The sequence below is a fragment of the Lithobates pipiens genome, unplaced genomic scaffold (assembly GCF_037356315.1).
Source record: "Lithobates pipiens isolate NorthernLeopardFrog02 unplaced genomic scaffold, aLitPip1_a1.2 Scaffold_23, whole genome shotgun sequence".
NCBI classification, from domain to species: domain Eukaryota; kingdom Metazoa; phylum Chordata; class Amphibia; order Anura; family Ranidae; genus Lithobates; species Lithobates pipiens.
In genome coordinates this window covers 58731330-58752897 of record NW_027507785.1, presented here as the reverse complement: position 1 = coordinate 58752897, position 21568 = coordinate 58731330, and the positions used below count along the sequence as shown (strand labels likewise).

General features: G+C 41.2%; 1 protein-coding gene across 2 annotated transcripts in view; it reads right to left on the bottom strand.

Moving 5' to 3' along the window:
* COL7A1 (collagen type VII alpha 1 chain) overlaps nt 1-21568 on the bottom strand; it is a 294429-nt gene that overhangs the window by 105831 nt on the left and 167030 nt on the right. For both annotated transcript variants that reach the window (XM_077451699.1, XM_077451698.1), the window contains exons 43-54: nt 21341-21400; nt 16930-16965; nt 16361-16405; nt 13388-13423; nt 9125-9169; nt 7673-7708; nt 6435-6470; nt 6322-6354; nt 3742-3813; nt 2191-2250; nt 1831-1866; nt 782-898 (exon numbers count right to left, since the gene is read on the bottom strand). In XM_077451699.1, the coding sequence (XP_077307825.1) occupies nt 782-898; nt 1831-1866; nt 2191-2250; nt 3742-3813; nt 6322-6354; nt 6435-6470; nt 7673-7708; nt 9125-9169; nt 13388-13423; nt 16361-16405; nt 16930-16965; nt 21341-21400 (612 nt within the window). The remainder of the gene's footprint in view (nt 1-781; nt 899-1830; nt 1867-2190; nt 2251-3741; nt 3814-6321; nt 6355-6434; nt 6471-7672; nt 7709-9124; nt 9170-13387; nt 13424-16360; nt 16406-16929; nt 16966-21340; nt 21401-21568) is intronic.

The following is a 21568-nucleotide window of genomic DNA, read 5'->3' as shown; positions in this document are numbered from 1 at the left end:
ACAGCTATTTTATTTTGAGGACTGAGGTTGAGAACCACTGCCTTAAAAGACCTGGAGTTTGTACTGGATACATCCAACTGGATGTTTTTCTCTTGGTTTTTGTCCTTCTTACAAGGAGTTCTGACAATGCCATGCGTTAAGATATTGTTAATGTGTTCCCTCTTTTTGTATGTTGATGAAACAAATAAACCTTTACTTTTTAAAAGATCAATACATTTGAAACTATGGCCCTCCAGTTGTTCAGGAACTACAATTTCCATCATGGCTAGTATCCGGGAATGTCAGAGTTTTACAATGCATCATAGGGTGTGTAATCCTGTAACAACTGGAGGGCCGTAGTTTGGAGATCTTTAGAGGCACGAGAGTGGAAACAAGAGGTCGGGGAAGAGGTAGCTTTATATAAGTGGCTTGTAAGGTGGTGGAGAAGGAAGCAGTGGCTGAAGAGAATATATTGCATCGAATATATCGAATATATGCTAATCTAGTAGTAAGCTTTAAGGTGTTATAAGCATTTTAATGGTAGGTGAGCAACCAACAGCATGTGAAAAATAAAACCAGGGGTGAGGGGAAGTTTGTGAGATATCCTGAATTTAAGAGTGTGGATCAAGGAACCAGGCAATGAGATTGCCTGGAAATTAGCGAGAACATGTATAGAAGGAGAACTGGGGATATTTGTAGGTAAATTAGAATTGTCAAGTCAACCAAATTCTGCATGGGATTGGAAAAAAGTGCAGACAGATGGAGAGAAGCAGTATTTTAGGAGCAAGAAGAAAAGTCTTACCTGAGTACCATCATTTCCTTTCTCTCCCTTTTCTCCATCCTTCCCACGAGGTCCCACTGGCCCCTGTGAACCAGTTTTTCCAGGTTCTCCATTCTGTCCTGCGTCTCCTGGGTCTCCCTGGGTAAACAAACACAGTATGAACTTTTGTTGGATTGGATCTAAGCAGCAGCTATACGCTCACTGTCTGGAATAGCAAAAGGAAAAGGTAATTTTTGAAGGGGAAGAAAGAAAAGTGGACAAGTGTGTGAAAAAAAGTGATTGTATGAGTGGAAAAATGTGTCATTTACGTGTCTGGCTACTGAATAAAGTGAAGAAATGTCATCAGCACACCAAGAATTCTTCCAAAGAGTCCAAAGCTTTATTTTGGTGGTCACATGCTAAACATACAGCAATGTTTCAGAGCCACGCAGGGCCCCTTCGTCAGGCAAGTGAAGATGAAGGGACCTTGCATATCTCCGAAACGTTGTTGTATGTTTATCATGTGACCACGAAAATAACGATAAACCCTTTCGAGGAATCCTTGGTGTGCTAATGACATTTCTTCACTTTGATCATCCACGGTCGGTTTCCAGCCTATTGTCATTACAGCACCCAGTACTACTGAACGGTAAGTTTCTTGGGTGTGTGCATGCAGAAAATTGCACTTGACTACTGAATAAGGTTGACATCTATTAATGTGAAACAATTTTTTTTCTAATTTTTGCCAAGAGTATAAACCTTTGGTATGTCTGTGCCCCTGTTGGAGAGATTTTCCAAACTTCTTGTGAGGTCACCCAATTGGAATATACATATTGAGTTTCAAAGTGCATTACGGACAATTATGCACATACATGTGTGATACAAAGAGGGGTCATATGGTCAGCAGTTGGTGATCCTTACTGATTGGGTGGTTAGAGTGGTCATTAGTCCAGGGAGCAGCATAGCAAGTGGTCATCGCTCCAATGTGTGAGGTCCGTGGTAGTTATAATCGGGGAGGTGCAGAGGTTTTTAGGTGCGGGAAAGTGGGTGATGAAATAAATAATTTATTTTCTAAACACAAGTGGACATACCTTTGCACCTGCCCTTCCAATGGGACCCATAGGACCCTAAAGAAAAACAGAAACAGTATACTTAATAAATATGTTTACATTATTGAAAGCCAAACTATTAGTATGCATCTTTATAGAGGTACTGTAGTATGATTTCCGGGTAATGCTTTATCAAAATAGAATTTCCATTAGTATAAGAAAGTATGTTTACCACAGTAAACCTTAACAAATAAGCAATCTTATTTTTTAGGACCGACTGAGGAAAGATATGATGCGCTGCTATTGGCTGTGCCATCACTTTTCTTTACATTGACTTATGAAATTCCATTATTAGAAGACCACACAGGAATAAGATGGTGGACAACACACTGTAAGACTTACCCTCTCCCCTGATTCACCCTTCGCTCCTGGCTGACCAGGACTGCCAAAACCTTGAACACCCTAATTATAAAAAAAAAGAACACAATCTACTAAGGTAAAAAAAAAGCATGATATTGATGATCATTTTAATAAGGTTTTTTAATATAGAATTCATTTTAGATATCACATCCCTTCAATATTCACTGTGAACTTCTGAACTCCTAATGTGAACCAAAAATTAATAAAATTAAAAAAAATTGGCTTATGACCAAACTGGCCATAGTGCTTGTATTCTTGTAGGACTTACAGAGATATTAGCTAGTAAGTTCCTCTGGGGCAGGGCCTAGGTATAACTCTGTAAAGTCTTTCTGAATAGGATACCACTATATAAGTGAATAAACCTAGACTAAAACAGCAGCTGTATTTTTTTTACATTATGATACTTACTGATACTTTACAACAGTCGTCTCCAAACTGTGGCCCAGGGACTGGGTGCGGCCCTTTGCCTGCTTATGTACGGCCCTTTGGGCATTATTTCCCCACTGTTAGCAACAGTAGGGCATAGCTCCTGACACTGACAATGGGGCACTATTTTTTCCACTGACACCAATGATGGGGCACTATTCCTCCCACTGACAGCAATGATGGGACACTATTTCTCCCACTGATACCGTTAATGGGGCACTATTACTCCCAATGACACCATTGATGGGACACTATTTTTCCCACTGATACTGATAATGAAGCACTATCCCTCCCACTGACACCAATGATTTGGCACGAATTCTCCCACTGATACCGATAATGTGCCACTATTTCTCCCACTGATACCAATGATGGAACGCTATTCCTCTTACTGACACCAATGATCTGGCACAATTTCTCTCACTGATATCGATAATGGGGCACTATTCATCCCACTGACACCAATGATGGGACACAATTCCTCCCACTAATACCAATGATGTGACACTATGACTCTCACTAACACCAATGATGTGGCACTATTCCTCCCACTGACACCAATGATGTGCCACTATTTCTCCCACTTATAACAATAATGGGGGGAACTATTCCTCCCACTGACACCTATGATGGGACACTATTCCTTCCACTGGCACCAATGATGGGACACAATCCCACCCACTAATGCCAATGATGTGACACTATTCCTCCCACTGACACCGATAATGGGGCACTATTCCTCCCACTGACACCAGTGATGTGCCCACTGTTTCTCCCACTGATAACAATAATGGGGCACTATTCCTCCCACTGACAGCAATGATGGGACACTATTCCTTCCCCTGGCACCAATGATGGGACACTATAGCTCACACCGACACTAGAAATAGGACACTATTCCTCCCCTTAATACCAAACATGGAGTACTATTCCTCCCCCTAATAGCAAACAGGGGACACTGTTTACTCCCACTAATACCAGTACATCTTCTACACCCGCTGGTCACAGTCCGGTCCCCTAAAGTTTAAAGAACAGTAAACTGGCCCTTTGTGTAGAAAGTTTGGAGACCCCTGCTTTAGAAATATGTTATTAATGGTCAGCACTTACCCTCTCTCCTTTGTCTCCTGGCTCTCCTTTGGCGCCGCTTGGTCCCTCTAGTCCTTGAAGACCACGATCTCCCTGTTGGAAAACATGAAAACCAGTTCAAAAGAAAGTTGCCAATATTATTTCCCACGTGCAGTTCCACTCTGTTCTGTAACCCTACTTCATCCAGTTTTTGTGCCACCTACGTTGTAGTAAACCCAGGCCATTCGCTGAACTCCACCTAGCTCCCAAATTCTTTTAACTTTTCATTTACTAAGAGATACTAGAAGAAGCCCTTATGCAACCATTTGTGTTCATAACTAGAGATGAAAAAAAAAAATGAAAGTTTGCGGTTTAGCCAAACTTTTTGAAAACGTGAACCTCCAAAATTTTTAATTTCTGAACTGCAAGCTCTGTTCAGGTAACTAGGACCTACAACACTAAATGTAGTGGCTGCAGCATGTGCTGTTTTATTGAAGAGGAGGAATATAATATTTCATATGCAACCAGGATATTCATTTGAAGGGCAGTTGCTTACCTATGTTTCCCTAATCCTGGGCTTTTGCAGAATTAGCCAGACTTACATACAGTCTCTTCCTCCTTTCTGATCCATCTTCAGATGGGTAAATTGTCTGGGGCATAACTCTCTAAGGAACGATGAGCTAAACACTGCCAAGGTCAATGTAACTGATGGCATGGTGCATCCTTTCACCTAGAGCAGGGGTCTCAAACTGGCAGCCCACCAGCTGTTGCGAAACTACAAGTCCCATGAGGCATTGCAAGGGTGACAGTTACAAGCATGAGTCCCACAGGCAGAGGCAGGATGTGACTTGTAGTTTCGCAACAGCTGGAGGGCCGCCAGTTTGAGACCCCTGACCTAGAGGAACTTACTGTATTGCCCCCCCCCCCCCCGTAATTTGGCAGCTGCAGGCCTGCACAGCCTGACTTTGAGTTGAGTGCGTCTACAATTATATGTTTGTACCTAAAGCATTACAAGCTCCTGAGGAAGCAACTATCAGGTCGCGGAACATGTTGAGCAATAATCTCTATGAAGGCGGAATCCCCACATCTGGAAGAGTTTACAGGCATTGCTTAGTCCATCCTACAGCTCCTATGCATGGCTATTCCAGGAGGGACACACCTCCTGTGTGTATAACTTCAGAGTGCATTGATTTAATGATGTGTTTTATAACAAGATGAAAAATGTAGCAAACTTTTATGGGTTTTGCGAATAAGATTTATATAACTTTTAACCTTACTGTCTAAAAAGTCCGTATATACATTTTCTAATTTGTTGTGGTTCAAGTAAATAGGAATCCAAACCAGTGTGCGTTACCGAGTAGAAAAACATGCACAGCAGTGCAGAATGGTTTGGGAAGCTCTTGTCAACCCTGTCTGATGGAATGTTGGGGCCAAAAACTGATTGAGCATCATATACAGTACTTCTTCAAGGGATTAGAAAGAAGGATGGGACCTGGTGACACTGGAAGTCAAGCTTAGGGGGCAAAGACAACAGGAGAAGCAGCAAAAATTCAGAAATAGCCATTAGAGCAGACTTTGGTCCCTTTGGGAATAAAATTTGACAAAAATAACATAGAAATTTCAATTTGGATTGGGACATCTGAATTCATAAAACTTTCTCTAGATTTAATGTCATTTGAATTTCATAATTAACTCAAGGGGAATCCATAGTATTTTTAATGTATATATTGTTTTAAAATGATTACAAACACAAACTGATTAAACACAATTGAAAAAACAATTAAAAAGAACCTTAATTGGGTTTTATAGGTACCATACTCAAACATCATTCAGCTGCTTTGGAGGGCCTGACAGAGTTTTGTCATTAATTGTCATTAATTACAAGAAATTTGTTTTATATGCAATATTGCAACAAGATATTATTGATGGTATGATGAGGGTGGTGCTTATAGAATATATTTTTGTAACATCGTAACATCTATCCACTGTTTTATAAACATGCTTATCAGTGGGGGCTGGTGGTTGGGGGGGCCGTAAACAATCCATCCGATGCCCCGAGCCCAATCTTTTTTGAAGCCTATTAGAGCCTCTGGCTCTAATCACGTGCTTAACCCCCCCCCCCCCCATTGGAATCCATGCATCCGGTGCCCTGCATGTAGATCAGGGGGCTGCACGCATGGACGGGGGGGGGAGCGACGCCCATGCGCCCCTAATGGACGGGCCGCCACTGATGCTTATATAAGATTTTAAAGGACTATATTAAAAGATGGATTTTTTTAGACATATCACTAAATGATGTAAGTATGGTATAAAGTCCCATTAATGTTTTTTTTTTTATTGGTTTGGCTTGATTTAGAGGGATGTTGGTACCCCCAGTATGGGCAATTGAGTTTTCCCATGCATAGATACCTGTATTACATTTTAATATAAAACACAATTGCAAATAATTTGCCAAGTTAAACAGTTCATATTGCATTATGCTTGAGATCATCTAGGTTATCCTAATGTTTTTTCATTACTTTTTTAAAATGATCTTTCTTTGTCTATGATTTTCTTTTATACAGTAAAAAAAGTTAAAGTTAGATTTTGTGTATATGAAACCCAAGAGGTATATAATCTCACCTTATCTCCTTTCATCCCAGGGGCTACGGAAATCTGGAAAATGTACAAGAAACATTGGTAACATACTAAGATAAGCATTACAATTGCATGGTGAACTGAACCTATTTACTTACCACTTTGCCAGGCTCACCGGGAGCTCCTTGGTCACCCTAAAAAAGCACATAGAGAGTGTCTGAGAATGTCATTGAACAACCCCATGGCTCACATTAAGCATGAGATTCTGATTTAAGTAACTGTCAGGATGGGATGTTTTTATGGAAATAATCAAAATGTCTGTTCTGTTTATCTTCTCAGAATCTAGAAACATACAGATTGGTTAGGTGAACTGGGATTAGAGTGCATACAATGGATGCTTGCTTACAATGGTGATGTAACATGCCAGAACTAAACGAATACCATTGAGATGATATCAATCCCCTCATAGGTACTCAGCTGCTGTAATTAATTTCACTACATGGCAGAAGTGTTATCCTGCAGGGAATATTGAAGCCACCATTGGGCAAAGAGGGATATGCACCAATTGTGGCCAGTGGTGGAACCCCCTTGCAGTACCCAAGATTTTTGTGGAACTTTGGTTAAAAAAGTATGTAGCAGAGTGTAAACTTTTCCAGGGGGAGGAACTAGGTGAGGTCTTCAAACCATGTACATGCCAGAACTAAGAGAACAATCAAGCTTATAACAATCCCCTCATTGGTACTCAGCTACTGTAACTCATTGCACTATATGGCAGATGTGGTATCCTGTGCGTAATATTGAAGTCACTATTGGGCAGAGAAGGATATGCTCCAATTGTGGCCAGTAGTGGGACCCCCTTGCAGAACCCAAGTGTTTTGTGGAACCGTGTTTGAAAAACCCTGTACCAGAGTGTAAACTCTTCTGGGGAGGCACTAGGAGAGGTTTTCATACCCTGGACATGCCAGAACTAAACTATGTAATATGTCATAACTAAGAGAGTACTATTGAGCTGATTTCAATACCCTCAATGGTACTCAGCTACTGTAACTCATTGAACTACATGGCAGATGTTGTATCCTGCAGAGAATACTGAAGTCACCATTGGGCAATGAGGGATATGCTCTAGTTGTGGCCAGTGGTGGGACCCCCTTGCAGGACTCAAGAGTTTTGTGGAACCTTGGTTGAAAAACCCTGTAGCAGAGTGTAAACTCTTCTGGCAGTGGAATTAGGTGAGGTTTTCATACTCTGCAGTCCTAAGTGAACACTGTATCAATAGAAGGCAAAATAAGTGCTTCCAAGATTTCTCTGTACTGACCAAACAAAAGGAAAAGCTGAATACAATTAGGAGATAACAGTGTCAAATGTGCCTTACAAGCCTCCAGAAGGTGCTACTTACCTTTTCTCCTTGGATACCCTGTGGCCCTAAAGGTCCCTGTGAAGAAAACAACATAAAAATGTTACTTGCAAGATCTGAGTCCAGTCCATTCCATTAAGACAATAAGGGTAAGAAGGCTGGCCACTGCACAATCTTCGTAAATGTAAAGGAAACTATACAATCAGATTATAATATGAGGATCAGCTTTAACCCTTACGATAACCCTAAACCTGATATTTAGGGGTCTATATATAAAATATTTGTTGCATAAATATCAGAAATATTCATACAAACTGAACTAAATGTTATTGTGTGTCTTTGAACATATTAACTCCTGCATTGTCAGCTCTACCCAGTGACAAAAATGCAGAAGATTTTCTCCATTAGGCATCTCAGAAAACAATGCAAGAGTTAATCCATTGGAAAACACAGTGAAAATTTAGTTCAGCTTTCACAAATGTTTCTGACATTCGTGCAATAAAGGTTTTATAAATATATCCCTTAAATTGTATGTCTGAGCAAAATAAAAACATATTCAGTATATCTCTGCAATACTGGCACGTCTCTCTATGTGTCAACTCTTTAAAAATGCTGCAAGTAAAGAAAATGATATGCTGATCTAATAGAAGTCCAGTGTGCTGCTAACATCATGTAATGAGCCGACAAAGCTGCCTGTGCCACACTGAAATCCCAAGCAGTGTTGCCTGAGTTCTCCCCTGCTGGGCTACAGGCCACCCCCCCCCCCCTTTATAATATAAAAATGAGAGAGTGCTTTGTAGTCCGGCAGAGGAAAATGTAGGCAGATGCTGCATGCAAATTCAGGATGGAGGTAGTTTTGTCAGCTCAAACAGAAAGTTGGAAGCACACTGGATTTATGGCAGATCAACAGGTATTTTTCCCTGCTTCCAGCATATTTTAAAGAGACAAAACATGGAGGAATGTACAAGTTTTGCTTATGTTTCTTCTTATGTTTCTTCTTATGTTTCTTATGTTTCTTCTTTATTTTATTTTGCCAGACATATGCTTTATCCTGGAATTTGGATTATAAACCAAATTTACTAAGCCTATCCATTACCTCCAATGTCCAGTACCAGCCTCAATTTTCAAAATGGGCCTAAGACATGAATTACATAGTCATATAGCTGCTGTGTTGTGCTTCATTGTCTGGACGTATGTAACAATGGAGGAAGTCCTCTCACTCTCATTCAAAAAGACTTTTCTCCCCACAAGCATTTGGTTTTTCTCTCAGTTTGCCAGCTCTATCCCTACATGGGATATTATAGGGACATCACGAGACTACAATTTAGTCCCATTTTGGGACAAGGACTGATGTGTCCCCGCAAAATGATCTCTGCAACAGGAATATGTCAGTGCTAAATAATGTGTGTTAAAAAAGAATTAAAATAGGTAGTAAAAACATTTCTCAAAAAATTTGTATTTGTTTTTTAAAAATAGCGACAGGAATAGACTTACCGCAGGTCCCATTACTCCTGATTGACCATTCTGCCCTGGAGATCCCTGAAATGTATGACATTTTAGGAAACTTATTTAGGAATAATACATTATTTACATCCAAAGTTAAAAGCAAATTGCAGAGACCCCCAATATAAAACGTGCCTAATTCTCTCATTTATAAATATGTCCTATGAACAAATACATATATTTTTTTATCCTTGCAAAAATTGAGAAAGCTATATAGTTACATAGTTAGGTTGAAAAAAGTCCATCTATTTCAACCATAAAAATAAATAATAAATATTATACAATCCCATATACACAATCTTATACCCACAGTTGATCCAGAGGAAGGCGAAAATCCCCAGAGAACCATTATTAGCATTATTATTATAAAGGATTTATATAGCGCAGCGCTTTACGATATAAACAGGAGACAATACAGTTATAATACAATAAAATACAAGAGGATTAAGAGGGCCCTGCTCAAAAGAGCTTACAATCTAATAAGAGCATGAGCCAATTTGCTACAGCAGGGGAAAAAAATCCTTCCTGATCCCCCGGGAGGCAATCGGATTTTCCCTGGATCAACATTACCTATAAATGTTAGTAACTAGTTATATTATGTACATTTAGGAAAGTATCCAGGCCTTTCTTAAAGAAATCTACTGAGCTGGCCATAAACACCTCTGGAGGGGGTCTATTCCACATTTTCACATTTTCTATGAAAGAACTTTTTGTATCATTGATAAATACAAATACTAATTTAAATCTGTAACTTGACAAAAACCAACAAAAGATTTTTTTCAGAACTTCTCTCATCTCTTCTTCGTTCATACCAGATGTATTATCCTATGACAGCAATACATAAACAAATCTCAAAAACACAGAAATTGATACAAGACCAAGAAAACAAGTTAAAGTGGAGCTCCACCCAAAAGGGGAAGCTCCACTTGTTTGCTTCCCCCCCCCCTCCGCTGCCACATTTGGCACCTTTGGGAGCAGGTGCCTGTTCTTGACAGGTACCCATGGCCACTCCTTGGAGACCTGGCTGCGACGAGGTCCCTCGGAAGTCCGGTCCTCCTCCTACTTCCGCTGCCGCCGGGCCATTTAGAAAGCGCAGAGCGTTTAGCGCATGTGCAGCAGGGAACCAGCTGTGAAGCCGCAAGGATTCATTGTTGGCTTACCTTACGATGAATGGTGGCGGCAGAATCCGAGAGCCGATTGGAAAATCAGCTGGGGTGCCTGGACAGGTAAGTGCTCTTATATTAAAAGTCAGCAGCTACAGTATTTGTAAAATTAAATTTTTTTGGTGGGGGGTGTTTACGGAAAAAAAAAACTAAAATGAAAAAAAAACTTAAAGTAATTAGGGCCTTTCATATTGCCATTCCATCAGTCTATTTTTGACCCATGATTATGTAGATCAAAAATGGACTTCAATGGTACACAAAAAGACACCCCAACTAACAATCCTCCTCATGACATGACCTTTACTTGGCGCTCGCCCTCCTTTTTTCTTCCCCCCCATCCCCTCCTCCTCCCCTTCAGGTTATATTGCATATGTTATTATATTCACAGCATCTACATTAGCCACTTTGGCATTTGTTTACTGGATTTGAAACCCAGAATTAATAAAACTCTGTTTGGGTTATAATTTTTGTATTAATGTACATACAATGTAATGCACATGATACGTGTTTTTTTGCATAAACTGTATTGTGTAAAAGTCAATAAAAATGTATTGAAAAAAAATAAATGAAAATAAAAATGGACTTCAATGTATTAACCACTTGCCGACCAGCGCACGCCGATGTACGTCCCTTTAAATTGTACGTCCCTTTAAATTTGCCGCCCTGCCATCGGGAGCGCGCTGCCGGCGGCGCGCTCCTGCGCTGGTCGGGACCCCCGTGAGTCTGGTCGCAGGACCCGCGGACTCGATCGCTGCGGGCATACCCGCGATTGTCTCACGGAGCGGCCGAATGAAGAAATGCCGTTGTAAACAGCATATCTCCATTCTGCCTAGCAACTAGTGATGCTGATCTCTGCTCCATGTGATTGGAGCAGAGATCAGTGTTCACTAAATGAAAGCCCAACCCCCCCACAGTTAGTAACACACCCCTAGGAACACTTAACCCCTACACTGCCACCCACTGGTTAACCCCTTCACTGCCAGTGTCATTTACACAGGAATCACTGCATTTATATAGCAGTGATTACTGTATAAATGACAATGGTCCCAAAAATGTGTCAAAAATGTCCGATGGGTCCCCCACAATGTCGCAGTCACAATAAAAATTGCCGATCGCCGCCATTACTAGTAAAAAAAAATAATAAAAAATTATTAATAAAAATGCTATAAAACTATCCCTATTTTGTAAACGCTATAACTTTTGCGCAAACCAATCAATAATCGCTTATTGCGATTTTTTTTACCAAAAATATGTAGAAGAATACGTATCGGCCTAAACTGAGGGAAAAAAATGTTTTTTTATATATTTTTGGGGGATATTTATTATAACAAAAAGTAAAAAATAATGCGTTTTTTAAAAAAAAATTTGCTCTATTTTTGTTTATAGCGCAAAAAATAAAAACCGCAGGGGTGATCAAATACCATCAAAAGAAAGCTCTATTTGTGGAAAAAAAAGGACATCAAGTTTGTTTGGGAGCCACGTCGCACGACCGCGCAATTGTCAGTTAAAGCGACGCAGTGCCGAATCGCAAAAAGTAGTCTGGTCTTTGACCAGCAAAATGGTCCGGTCTGAAAGTGGTTAATATCGGTGGTGTTCAAGTAAATCTGAACTCAAAAAGTGAACATATGCTATGTTAGTCACCTTCAAGAAATAGTAAATTATTAAAGTGCCTAAGCAGTACCATTAAATATCTACTTTTTGTCTTGAATGCCTGCTGCAAAAAAACAGTGCACTTCCTTTGCATAGGTACTACTGTACCTTCAACTTTGTAGCCTTATATCTGCAGGGTGAGATCATCTACAGCCCTGATGCCTCTGGCTGCTAGTCTCACCAAATTTAGAATGAGAATTGGTGATGTCACAACTGTGCTGCTCACTGTTCTCCTTGCTGGGGAGGGGGTAGCTGTGCCTGAGGACCTGCAGTGCAAGGGTCTAACTGCTTCGTCTTCATTCATTCAGTACTTTATGAATGTCTAGGAGTGTGTCTATGGGAATGTTTGACCATTCTTCCAGAAGTGCATTTGTGAGGTCAGGCACTGATGTGGAACAGGAAGGCCTGGCTCCCAGTCTCCACTCTAATTCATCCCAAACGTATTCTATCAGATTGAGATCAGGACTCTGTGCAGGCCAGTTCCTCCACCCCAAACTCACTCATCCATGTCTTTATGGACCTTGCTTTGTGCACTGGTGCGCAGTAATATTGGAACAGGAAGGGGCCCGTCCCCAAACTGTTCCCACATAGTTGGGAGCATGAAATTGTCCAAAATGTCTTGGTATGCTGACACTTTAAGTGTTTCCTTCACTGGAACGAAGGGGCCAAGTCCAACCCTTGAAAAACAACCCCACACCATAATCCCCCCTCCACCAAATGATTTTGACCAGTGCACAAATCGAGATCCATAAAGACATGGAAGAGCGAGTTTGGGGTGGAGTATCTTGACTGGCCTGCACAGAGTCCTGACCTCAACACCTTTGGGATAAATTCGAGCGGAGACTGTGAACCAGGCCTTCTCATTCAAAATCAATCCCTGACCTCACAAATGCGCTTCTGGAAGAATGGTCAAACATTCCCATAGACACATCTCCTAAACCTTGTGGACGGCATTCCCAGAAGAGTTGAAGCTGTTATAGCTGCAAAGGGAGGGCCAACTCAGTATTGAACCCTACGGACTAAGACTGGGATGCCATTAAAGTTCATGTGCGTGTAAAGGTAGGTGTCCCAATACCTTTGACAATAAATTGTAAGTAAGCAAAGCCCTGCCTCTACCAAAAAGGTCACCTCCATGCAAAGCCAGTGCAGGACAAGAGACGGTAAGTCAATGAAGGACAATAGATCCGCTGCAGGGAGACCACAGACAATACTGGGAACTTGCCCTTTCACTAACCTTTATACAGAGGGGTTCAACTGGGAGACTGACTGTCAAAACCAGCCTACAGTTGGTTATTCCCTTGTTTTAGACTGAAGTTATCCAAAGTGAACATTGACATTTTGTTTCTTCTTTCATACACTATAACCTATCCATGTTTTTCCTGCGTATATAAAATAAAAACATCCCGTGTAAAAAAGGAGACCATCAATAGGGTTTACTGACCTTTACACCTGGGAAACCTTGAGGACCACGTTCACCCTGCAAAAGAAAAAAGTCAATTAATGTTCTGCTTAGGTATATCACCCTGTGATCTCATACAATATGGGGGTGTGGGTAATTATAGCCAATTTGTTTGTTTCTTTTTTGGTTTTGAATGACGTAAGGAAATGTTTTATGTGCCTCTGGCTATCTGTTCTGGTGAAAAACTGTCCCTGGAAGAGGAGCGATATGGAACTATAGCCCACCTAGCAGTACTTGTGTTGGATGTGTAGGATTGTAGAATGTGCCTGTTTAATGAGCTTGCCTGAATCCGACTACATCATCCAGGGGCATTTCTAGGTCTACAAAAGATCTGGGGCTGGAGCCCATAGCAGCGTATGAAAAGAAAGTCATACGCTTGGGCGGGCATACACATGTATATGTATATACAGTAATATACGTGCGTTTGTGTGTGTGTGTGTATATATATCCCCAGACAACCCCCCACTTTCATCAGGGTACCCAGAGAGCCCACCCTTACATCAGGGTCCCCAGAGAGCCCTCCTCAGAACAGGGTCCCCAGAGAGCCTCCTCCATACATCAGAGTCCCCAGAGAGCCTCCCCCTTGCATCAGGGTCCCCAGAGAGCCTCCTACTTACATCAGAGTCCCCAGAGAGCCCCCCACTTACATCAGGGTCCACAGAGAGCCCCCCTTACAACAGGGTCCCCAGAGAGCCTCCTCCATACATCAGAGTCCCCAGAGAGCCTCCCCCTTGCATCAGGGTCCCCAGAGAGCCTCCCACTTACATCAGAGTCCCCAGAGAGCCCCCCACTTACATCAGGGTCCCCAGAGAGCCCCCCTTACAACAGGGTCCCCAGAGAGCCTCCTCCATACATCAGAGTGCCCAGAGAGCCCCCCACTTACATCAGAGTCCCCAGAGAGCCCCCCACTTACATCAGGGTCCGCAGAGAGCCTCTCCTCCCCTTGGGGACCCCTGCAGAGACTCTGGGCTATAGCCCCAAAAGCCACCCCCTAGAGACGCCACTGACATCATCCCTCCTTTACCCATGGACTGGATTTTTTTTTTTTATTAATTGACAAATGACTGTCATAGCACGGCACATTGAGCAGTCAACTAATAGAAAAGAAAAAGACACAATCGACGAACCCCCCCTTGCCCCCTTGTGCCTTTCCAGTCTTATACTCACCTGTCTCCAAACTAGCAAATTATAGGCTATTCTGCCTTTATGCCCACACCTTTCAATTTTTTTTTGATGGTTCCAAAGTATGTGATTATACTACAGAACATCTCAATAGGGTTGACTAGAGCAGTGATGGCGAACCTTGGGACTCCAGATGTCTTGGAACTACATTTCCCATGATTCTCATAGCATCATGGGAAATGTAGTTCCAAAACATCTGGGGTGCCAAGGTTCGCCATCGCTGGGCTAGAGAGTGTGGCATGCATGCAATGGTGCGACAATTTGTTTTTTAACAAGTGCCAACTGGCCTGCTGACAAGATTAAACATGGACACTATGGGGTTGATATAGGAAAGTTTACTTTGCAAGGGAAGTTGGACTTGGGCATTGCATGGGAATTTTCCCCCGAGCGTGAACCTGGTGAAATGTCAGTTTTCAAAGGAAACGAAAAATAAAAACTGCATTTTTCCTAAACATGATTGGATGATGGAAGTCGGCAGAGCTTTATCTCATTTGCTAAGCTCTGGGGAATATTCCTTTGCAAAGTGAACAGTCTGTTCGGCTTTAGTAAATCAACCCCAATGCATTTTTAATCAATGATAAAAAAAAAAATTGTTTGTTTTTTTGTTTTGTTTTTTTACTCACAATAATTGGGCAACATGAACCTTACTGATTCATGAAAGGTCAAATCTGCTTTAAATTGTTCGAAGATCAAAGACTTTTGGGTGCAGCTTACCCGCACCGGCCACTTTATTAGGTACACCTGTTCAATTGCTTGGTAATTGCTTGGTAAGAATGGTCCGAAAAAGAGAAAATATCCAGTGAGCAACAGTTGTGTGGAGCAAAATTATCTTGTGTATATCAGAGGTCAGAGGAGATTGGCCAGACTGGTCTGAGATGATAGAAAGGCAACAGTACCTCAAATAACCACTTGTTACAACCAAGGTATGCAGAATACTATCTCTGAACGCACAACACATCAAAGTTTGAAGCAGATGTGCTACAGCTGAGAACAGGAAACTGAGACTACAATTCGCACAGGCTCACCAAAATTGGACAATAGAAGATTGGAAAAATTTTGCCTGGTCTAATGAGTGTCGATTTTAGCTGCAACATTCAGATGGTAGGGTCAGAATTTGCCTTGTATCAAAAGTTCAGGCTGGTGGTGGGGGTGTAATGGTGAGGGGGGATATTTTCTTGGCACACTTTGGGCCCCTTAGTACCAATTGAGCATCCTTTAAACGCTATGGCCTACCTGAGTATTGTTTCTGACCATGTCCATCCCTTTATAACTACAGTGTACCCATCTTCTGATGGCTCCTTCCAGCAGGATAATGCACCATGTCACAAATCTCCAATCATCTCACCACTGGACAATGAGGTCCCTGTACTCCAATGGTCTCCACACTCACCACATCTCAATCCAATAGAGCACCTTTGTGATGTGGTGGAATGGGAGATTCGCATCATGGATGTGCAGCCTGACAAATCTGCAGCAACTGCGTGATGTCAATATGGACAAAAACCTCTGAGGAATGTTTCCAATGCCTTGTTGAATCTATGCCACGAAGAATTAAGGCAGTTCTGAAGGCAAAAGGAGGTCCAACCTGGTACTAGCAAGGTGTACCTAATAAAGTAGCCGGAGAGTGTATATATTGTGTGTAGTTGCATTAGGTTTGAACTTCTGGGACCAACAACCCTTCCAGCACATTTCAAGGTTGCACGTTCACTTGTCCTGCACTAATTCTTAGGCATTAATTCTTAGGCGTATTTACTAAAGCATTTTCCCAGGCACCTTATTTCCGGGTTCTCCATCCTGGCCAGGCAGTCCTCGGTCACCCTGTCAACCAACAAACAAAAATAAATATCAGATTAAAGTCACATAGAACTGTGCATAAGATTAAAAGTGGCACCACCTTATACTGGCTTCTGAAGCCTCCCTTTAGATAAGGGTGTGGCTGAGGGATTATTTGGTAAAGCTTTGAGTTGGAGAAAAGAAGAGGTCTCGCTTAGTTACACTGGGATACACTATATATATTTATATTCTGTAAATATACAGTATATTGCGCCAGTCCCATTAAAAAGGTTATGGCACAGTCAAATATAGTATATAGTCAACATCATTCTCCACATGCTTCCAGTTTCTTTACTGAAGGCATCATCAAATCATACATTTTTTGGATGCGTATCAGCCAGGTATAAGGAGAAACATAACAAATTTTACATTTTTATTGCAAAGGTGACTTATTTCTTAAATGACTGGCAAATTAATTGTCAAACTATTTACCTACATTAATTATTTCAAACAACTTAAAAAAAAAACAGATAACAATGTGAAACTCGAGAGATGATTGCTGCACTTACTTTTGTTCCTTGTTCTCCGGGAGGACCTCTGGGTCCCTGAAGAATATAAAAGACACACCCAAAGTTAGTCATAACACAAGGCACTCTAAATGTTTTTTCCAGGCAATTAATAAAGCAGTTAAAAAACCAGTAGAGCAATTTACAGTATCCACTTAGGATAGACATTAACAGCTCTACAGCACCCCAATTTAGGGTCTGTACGATGTGCAGCTGAGGGTTGGGTGGTTTATGGCTAGTAAGCAGGGGAGGACTGGGAACATTTTGACTTGGGGGCTTTCAGAGAAGACGTGTCCACAGTGCAAATGGAGTCTCTCGGCGCACACATATGTGAATTCGCAGACTGGCAACTGGCCAGGCAGATGTGGATAGTCGCGGGCACAGGCGCACGCACATGCACACTTGTGCATCAATACGTGCATCTATCACTAATCCTGGGCTATTTAAACAGGCTTCAGTATGGGCTTGTTGCTGTTTAGTTTGCAGCTGTTGTTCCTGATTTGGTGTAATCTCTGATCTTGATCTGGCTTACTTCTGACCTGCATTTGTCTACCATCAGCCCTGATGTTGGCTTGTCTTTGGATTCTGCTTCTGCCTCCTGTTTTTGCTTGATTGACCTCCCGTTGCAGACTTGACTTGTTACCCGACCATTCTGCTGTCTGCCGTCTATGCCTGATCTGCCCAACCGTTACCGACCCCGGCTTGTCTGACCCTGCATCTTGCTCATCCAGCCTGCTACTGCTTACTACAGTTGTCCGCCAGCCATTCTCTGTGCCAGCTCTTCTACTACCAGCCTGCTCTGCTGCCACATCCACCTGCTGATTGCTGCCATGCAGACTACTGGACTGATTACAGGCACTCATACATTGCCATGCTCCTGTGGCTGCCGTCTCACTACCAGGGACTCCTGAGTCGGAGCTGTACCAGAGGCATTCCTCTGCACGTCAGGCTCACTGACCAGGTACATGGCAGGGGCAAACACAAATAATACTGGTGCATTCATGCTGGGGACAGATTTCAGAATGGTTAAATAATGTGCATCACAGCACTGTAGTAATTGGTGGGCAAGGTAGTTATTAAAATGTAGAGTATGTTTGTTTATCGCCTTTTTACATATTCCACCATCAATTTGTGGTCTCGTGACATACCAGAGCCACAAAGATAGTTGGTGCTGGTAGACTTCCCATTGCCAGATGCTATAATCACAGATTATAATAGCGAGTGGGTAACTATATAATGCCCAGCATGTCTCACTGACTGTGTTTTCTGTTCTGATCATTGTCTGAATGATAAAATTTCTCCACTTACAGCTACCAGTCTAACATATTTTATTAGGGGAAACAAATGCCTCAACCAAGTCCTCAGCTGAAACTAGGAGGGTTAATAAGTACTCCAGACTGTCAGAAACATTCACTATTGTTCACAGTGCTTTTACAAATTGTTGAAAGATCTTTTGCGTGACTTTGTTGATTTTTAAGTCTTCCCCATTAGGAAAAGAAAGGGATGACTCAGCCAAGTTTGTGGACCAACTAAAAAGGTGGCACTTCCCAGGGCAACAGAGGATGGTTAGATGACTCTCAAAATCCCCATCCAACGCAATTTCCTGGAAGGTTGACTAGCTTTATACTCTACTTTTTTCATTTTGTTTCCTTGAAGGTTGTTGGAGGGTTTTGTTTATCGGGGTAGTTTGTCAGTTTGCCTATTTTCCAGCCAACCCTTGTCTGGTCGGCTCGAGATCTAAATGGTGAAGTATCTCCACTTAGAGCTACCAGAACAACAACTTTCATTAATACTGGCCCAGGGAAAAAAAAAGACTCAACCAAGTCTCCTTGACATTTTGGAGGGGTGATAAGTACTTTCAAATGTCAGGAGAATTAACTATTGTCCACAAAGCTTTTCTAAATTGTTGGAAGACCTTTGTGTAACTTTGCTGATCCTTCTGTTTCCCCATGAAGAAAATGAAGGGAATGAATTAGCTTGTGGACCAACTGGAAAAGGTAGCAAAACATCCCCATCCAATATTCACTAGGAGACATCTACCAGTCTATGGCTAACTTTAGCTGTCATCTTGTGAGTGCCTGTAGGGGCTATATCTGAAACGTTGTCCACTTTTTTTGTTTTGTTCCTTTAAAGATTTTTGGAGGGTTTTGTTCACTGGGTTAATTTGTCAGTTTACCTATTTTCCAGCTTACCCTTTCTTAACCATTTTCCCACCAGTCTTTATGCCCTGTAAACACGATAGGATTTTCCGACAACAAAACCATGGATTTTTTTCCGAAGGATGTTGGCTCAAACTTGTCTTGCATACACACAGTCACACAAATGTTGTCGGAAATTCCGAACGCCAAGAACGTGGTGACGTACAACACGTATGATGAGCCGAGAAAAATGAAGTTCAATAGCCAGTCCGGGCTCTTCTGCTTGATTCCGAGCATGCGTGGACTTTTGTGTATCGGACTTATGTACACACGTTCAGAATTTCATTTGAGGACCTGCTCTCAAACATTTGTTGGCGGAAATTCCGACAGCAAATGTTCGATGGAGCATACACACGGTCGGACTTTCCGAAAACAAGCTCACATCCAACATTTGTTGTCGGAAAATCCTATTGTTTGTACACGGCATAAGACATTTTGGCCTAATTTTATTGAAGCACACCAAATTTACCACGAGATGTAGATGGACCTTGAGAGCAAACAGTCTGCATGCCTTCAACGGCACTACGACAAATGTAATTATGTTTAATAATGCCTCTCTAATTTTGACTGATGTGTTAAGTGTTAACTTTTTTTTTTTTTTACCAGAAATACAACACTTTTTCCCCAGAATATGACACTTTGCTCAAAAATGTTTAAAGACCAACAACCAGTTTATTGATTTTTCCAGTACCCATTAGTCATTTCATCCTTTATGAATGTGGGGGAAAACGGCTGCTATTTAGGCTTCCATACGTGGTGTACAAATTGCAGCATACCCCTTTCTTTATGACAGGCAGGCAGAGGCAGCCTTGGGGCAAACAAAAATGACAAGTGTTCCCAGGCTCTGCTACAGAGTAAAATCACACCTCACAAAATAGCAAAGAAGCTGTGCAGATGATTTAAAACATAAGTCCAGCCAAAATGTTTATATAGGTTTGGATAGAGCCTCTCGATTTTCATTGCAGTCTATGTCCTTGCTGGAGAGATTTAACTTCACTTCCTGTCGAGACAGGAAGTGATGCAACCTCTCTCCAATGGGGACACTAGCAAGAACACATTTTTAGTTGTTCTCCCTGTGCCTGTGTGGTAGACACGCGTACTGCCAAAAAAAAAATTAATTTGTTTTATTTTATTTTTCGGGTCATTCGTAATGAACGCAATTCGTAAATTCGAAAATTCGCAAATTCGAAAATTCCGGAAATGTGAAAATTTGTAAATTCGAAAAGTCAAAAAATCCGAAAATCCATAATCAAAAATTTGTGAATTTGTAAATTCGAAAATTTGTAAATTCGATAATTCAATAATTCGTAAATTTGAAATTCATAAATCCGACAATCCGGAAATTCAAATAAGAAAGAAAATATGAAAAAATATGAAAGAATGAAAATCAGAAAATTCTAAATAATAAGAAACTAGGTAACTAATAATAACTAATAATTAAATTATAGGTATTGGAACCTCCCTTCAAATTTGGCTGTTAGTGAACTAATACAAATTTATCTGAAGTTACGAATTATTCGAATGCGGCATCTAAACTTTTAATTTTTGATTTTTCGAATATCGAATTTACGAATTTTTCGAATATTCAAATTTACAAATATTCAGAAATTCGGATTTTCGTTAATTAGGATATTTCTGAATGAACAAATTTGTAAAAATTCGATAAAAAATGAATTCGGAACAAAACGAATTGCACATGTCTACTGTGTGGGTTCCCTCCGGGTACTCCGTTTTTTCCCCACACTCCATAGACATGCTGCTAGGTTAGTTGGCTCCTGTCTAAATTGACCCTAGTATGTGTATTTATGAATGTGAGTTAGGAACCATAGATTGTAAGCTCCTTGAGAGCAGGGATGGATGTGAATGTATAATAAATATGTAAAGCGCTGTGTAAATTGATGGCGCTATATAAGTACCTGAAATAAATAAAATAAAATAAAATCACAGTTTATATATTCCTGTCCCAGTGACAAATGCATCTCCCTATTTCTTGTACGGAACGTCACAGGGACAGGAAGTGAGGGGAATTCTCATCATTGGGTCCACAGATGAAAATAACCACCTGGCAGAAATTTTAAGTCTTCCATACTCTATCCTAAACTGAAAAAAAGGTTTAGCTGGTGTATAAAACTTAAAGCATATTCCGGAACACACACAAAAGATTATAGTGGCACATAGCATGGAACTTTTTGGTGGGATTATTGACTAGAACTCACTCGATCACCTGGATCTCCAGCACGTCCTGCCGTACCCGGGAAACCTTCACCAATCTCGCCCTATGAACAAAAAATTGTGTAAATTTCTGCCTTTTTTAACATAATATAGTGTGTTTCAGTGTATCTTCTGTTTAGCTTCATGTAGTCTATTAGTGGCCTAAAACAGACCACTAAATAAAACAGAACTTCACCATATGAAAATGCACAATTTACTGAGAAAGTTGTCCT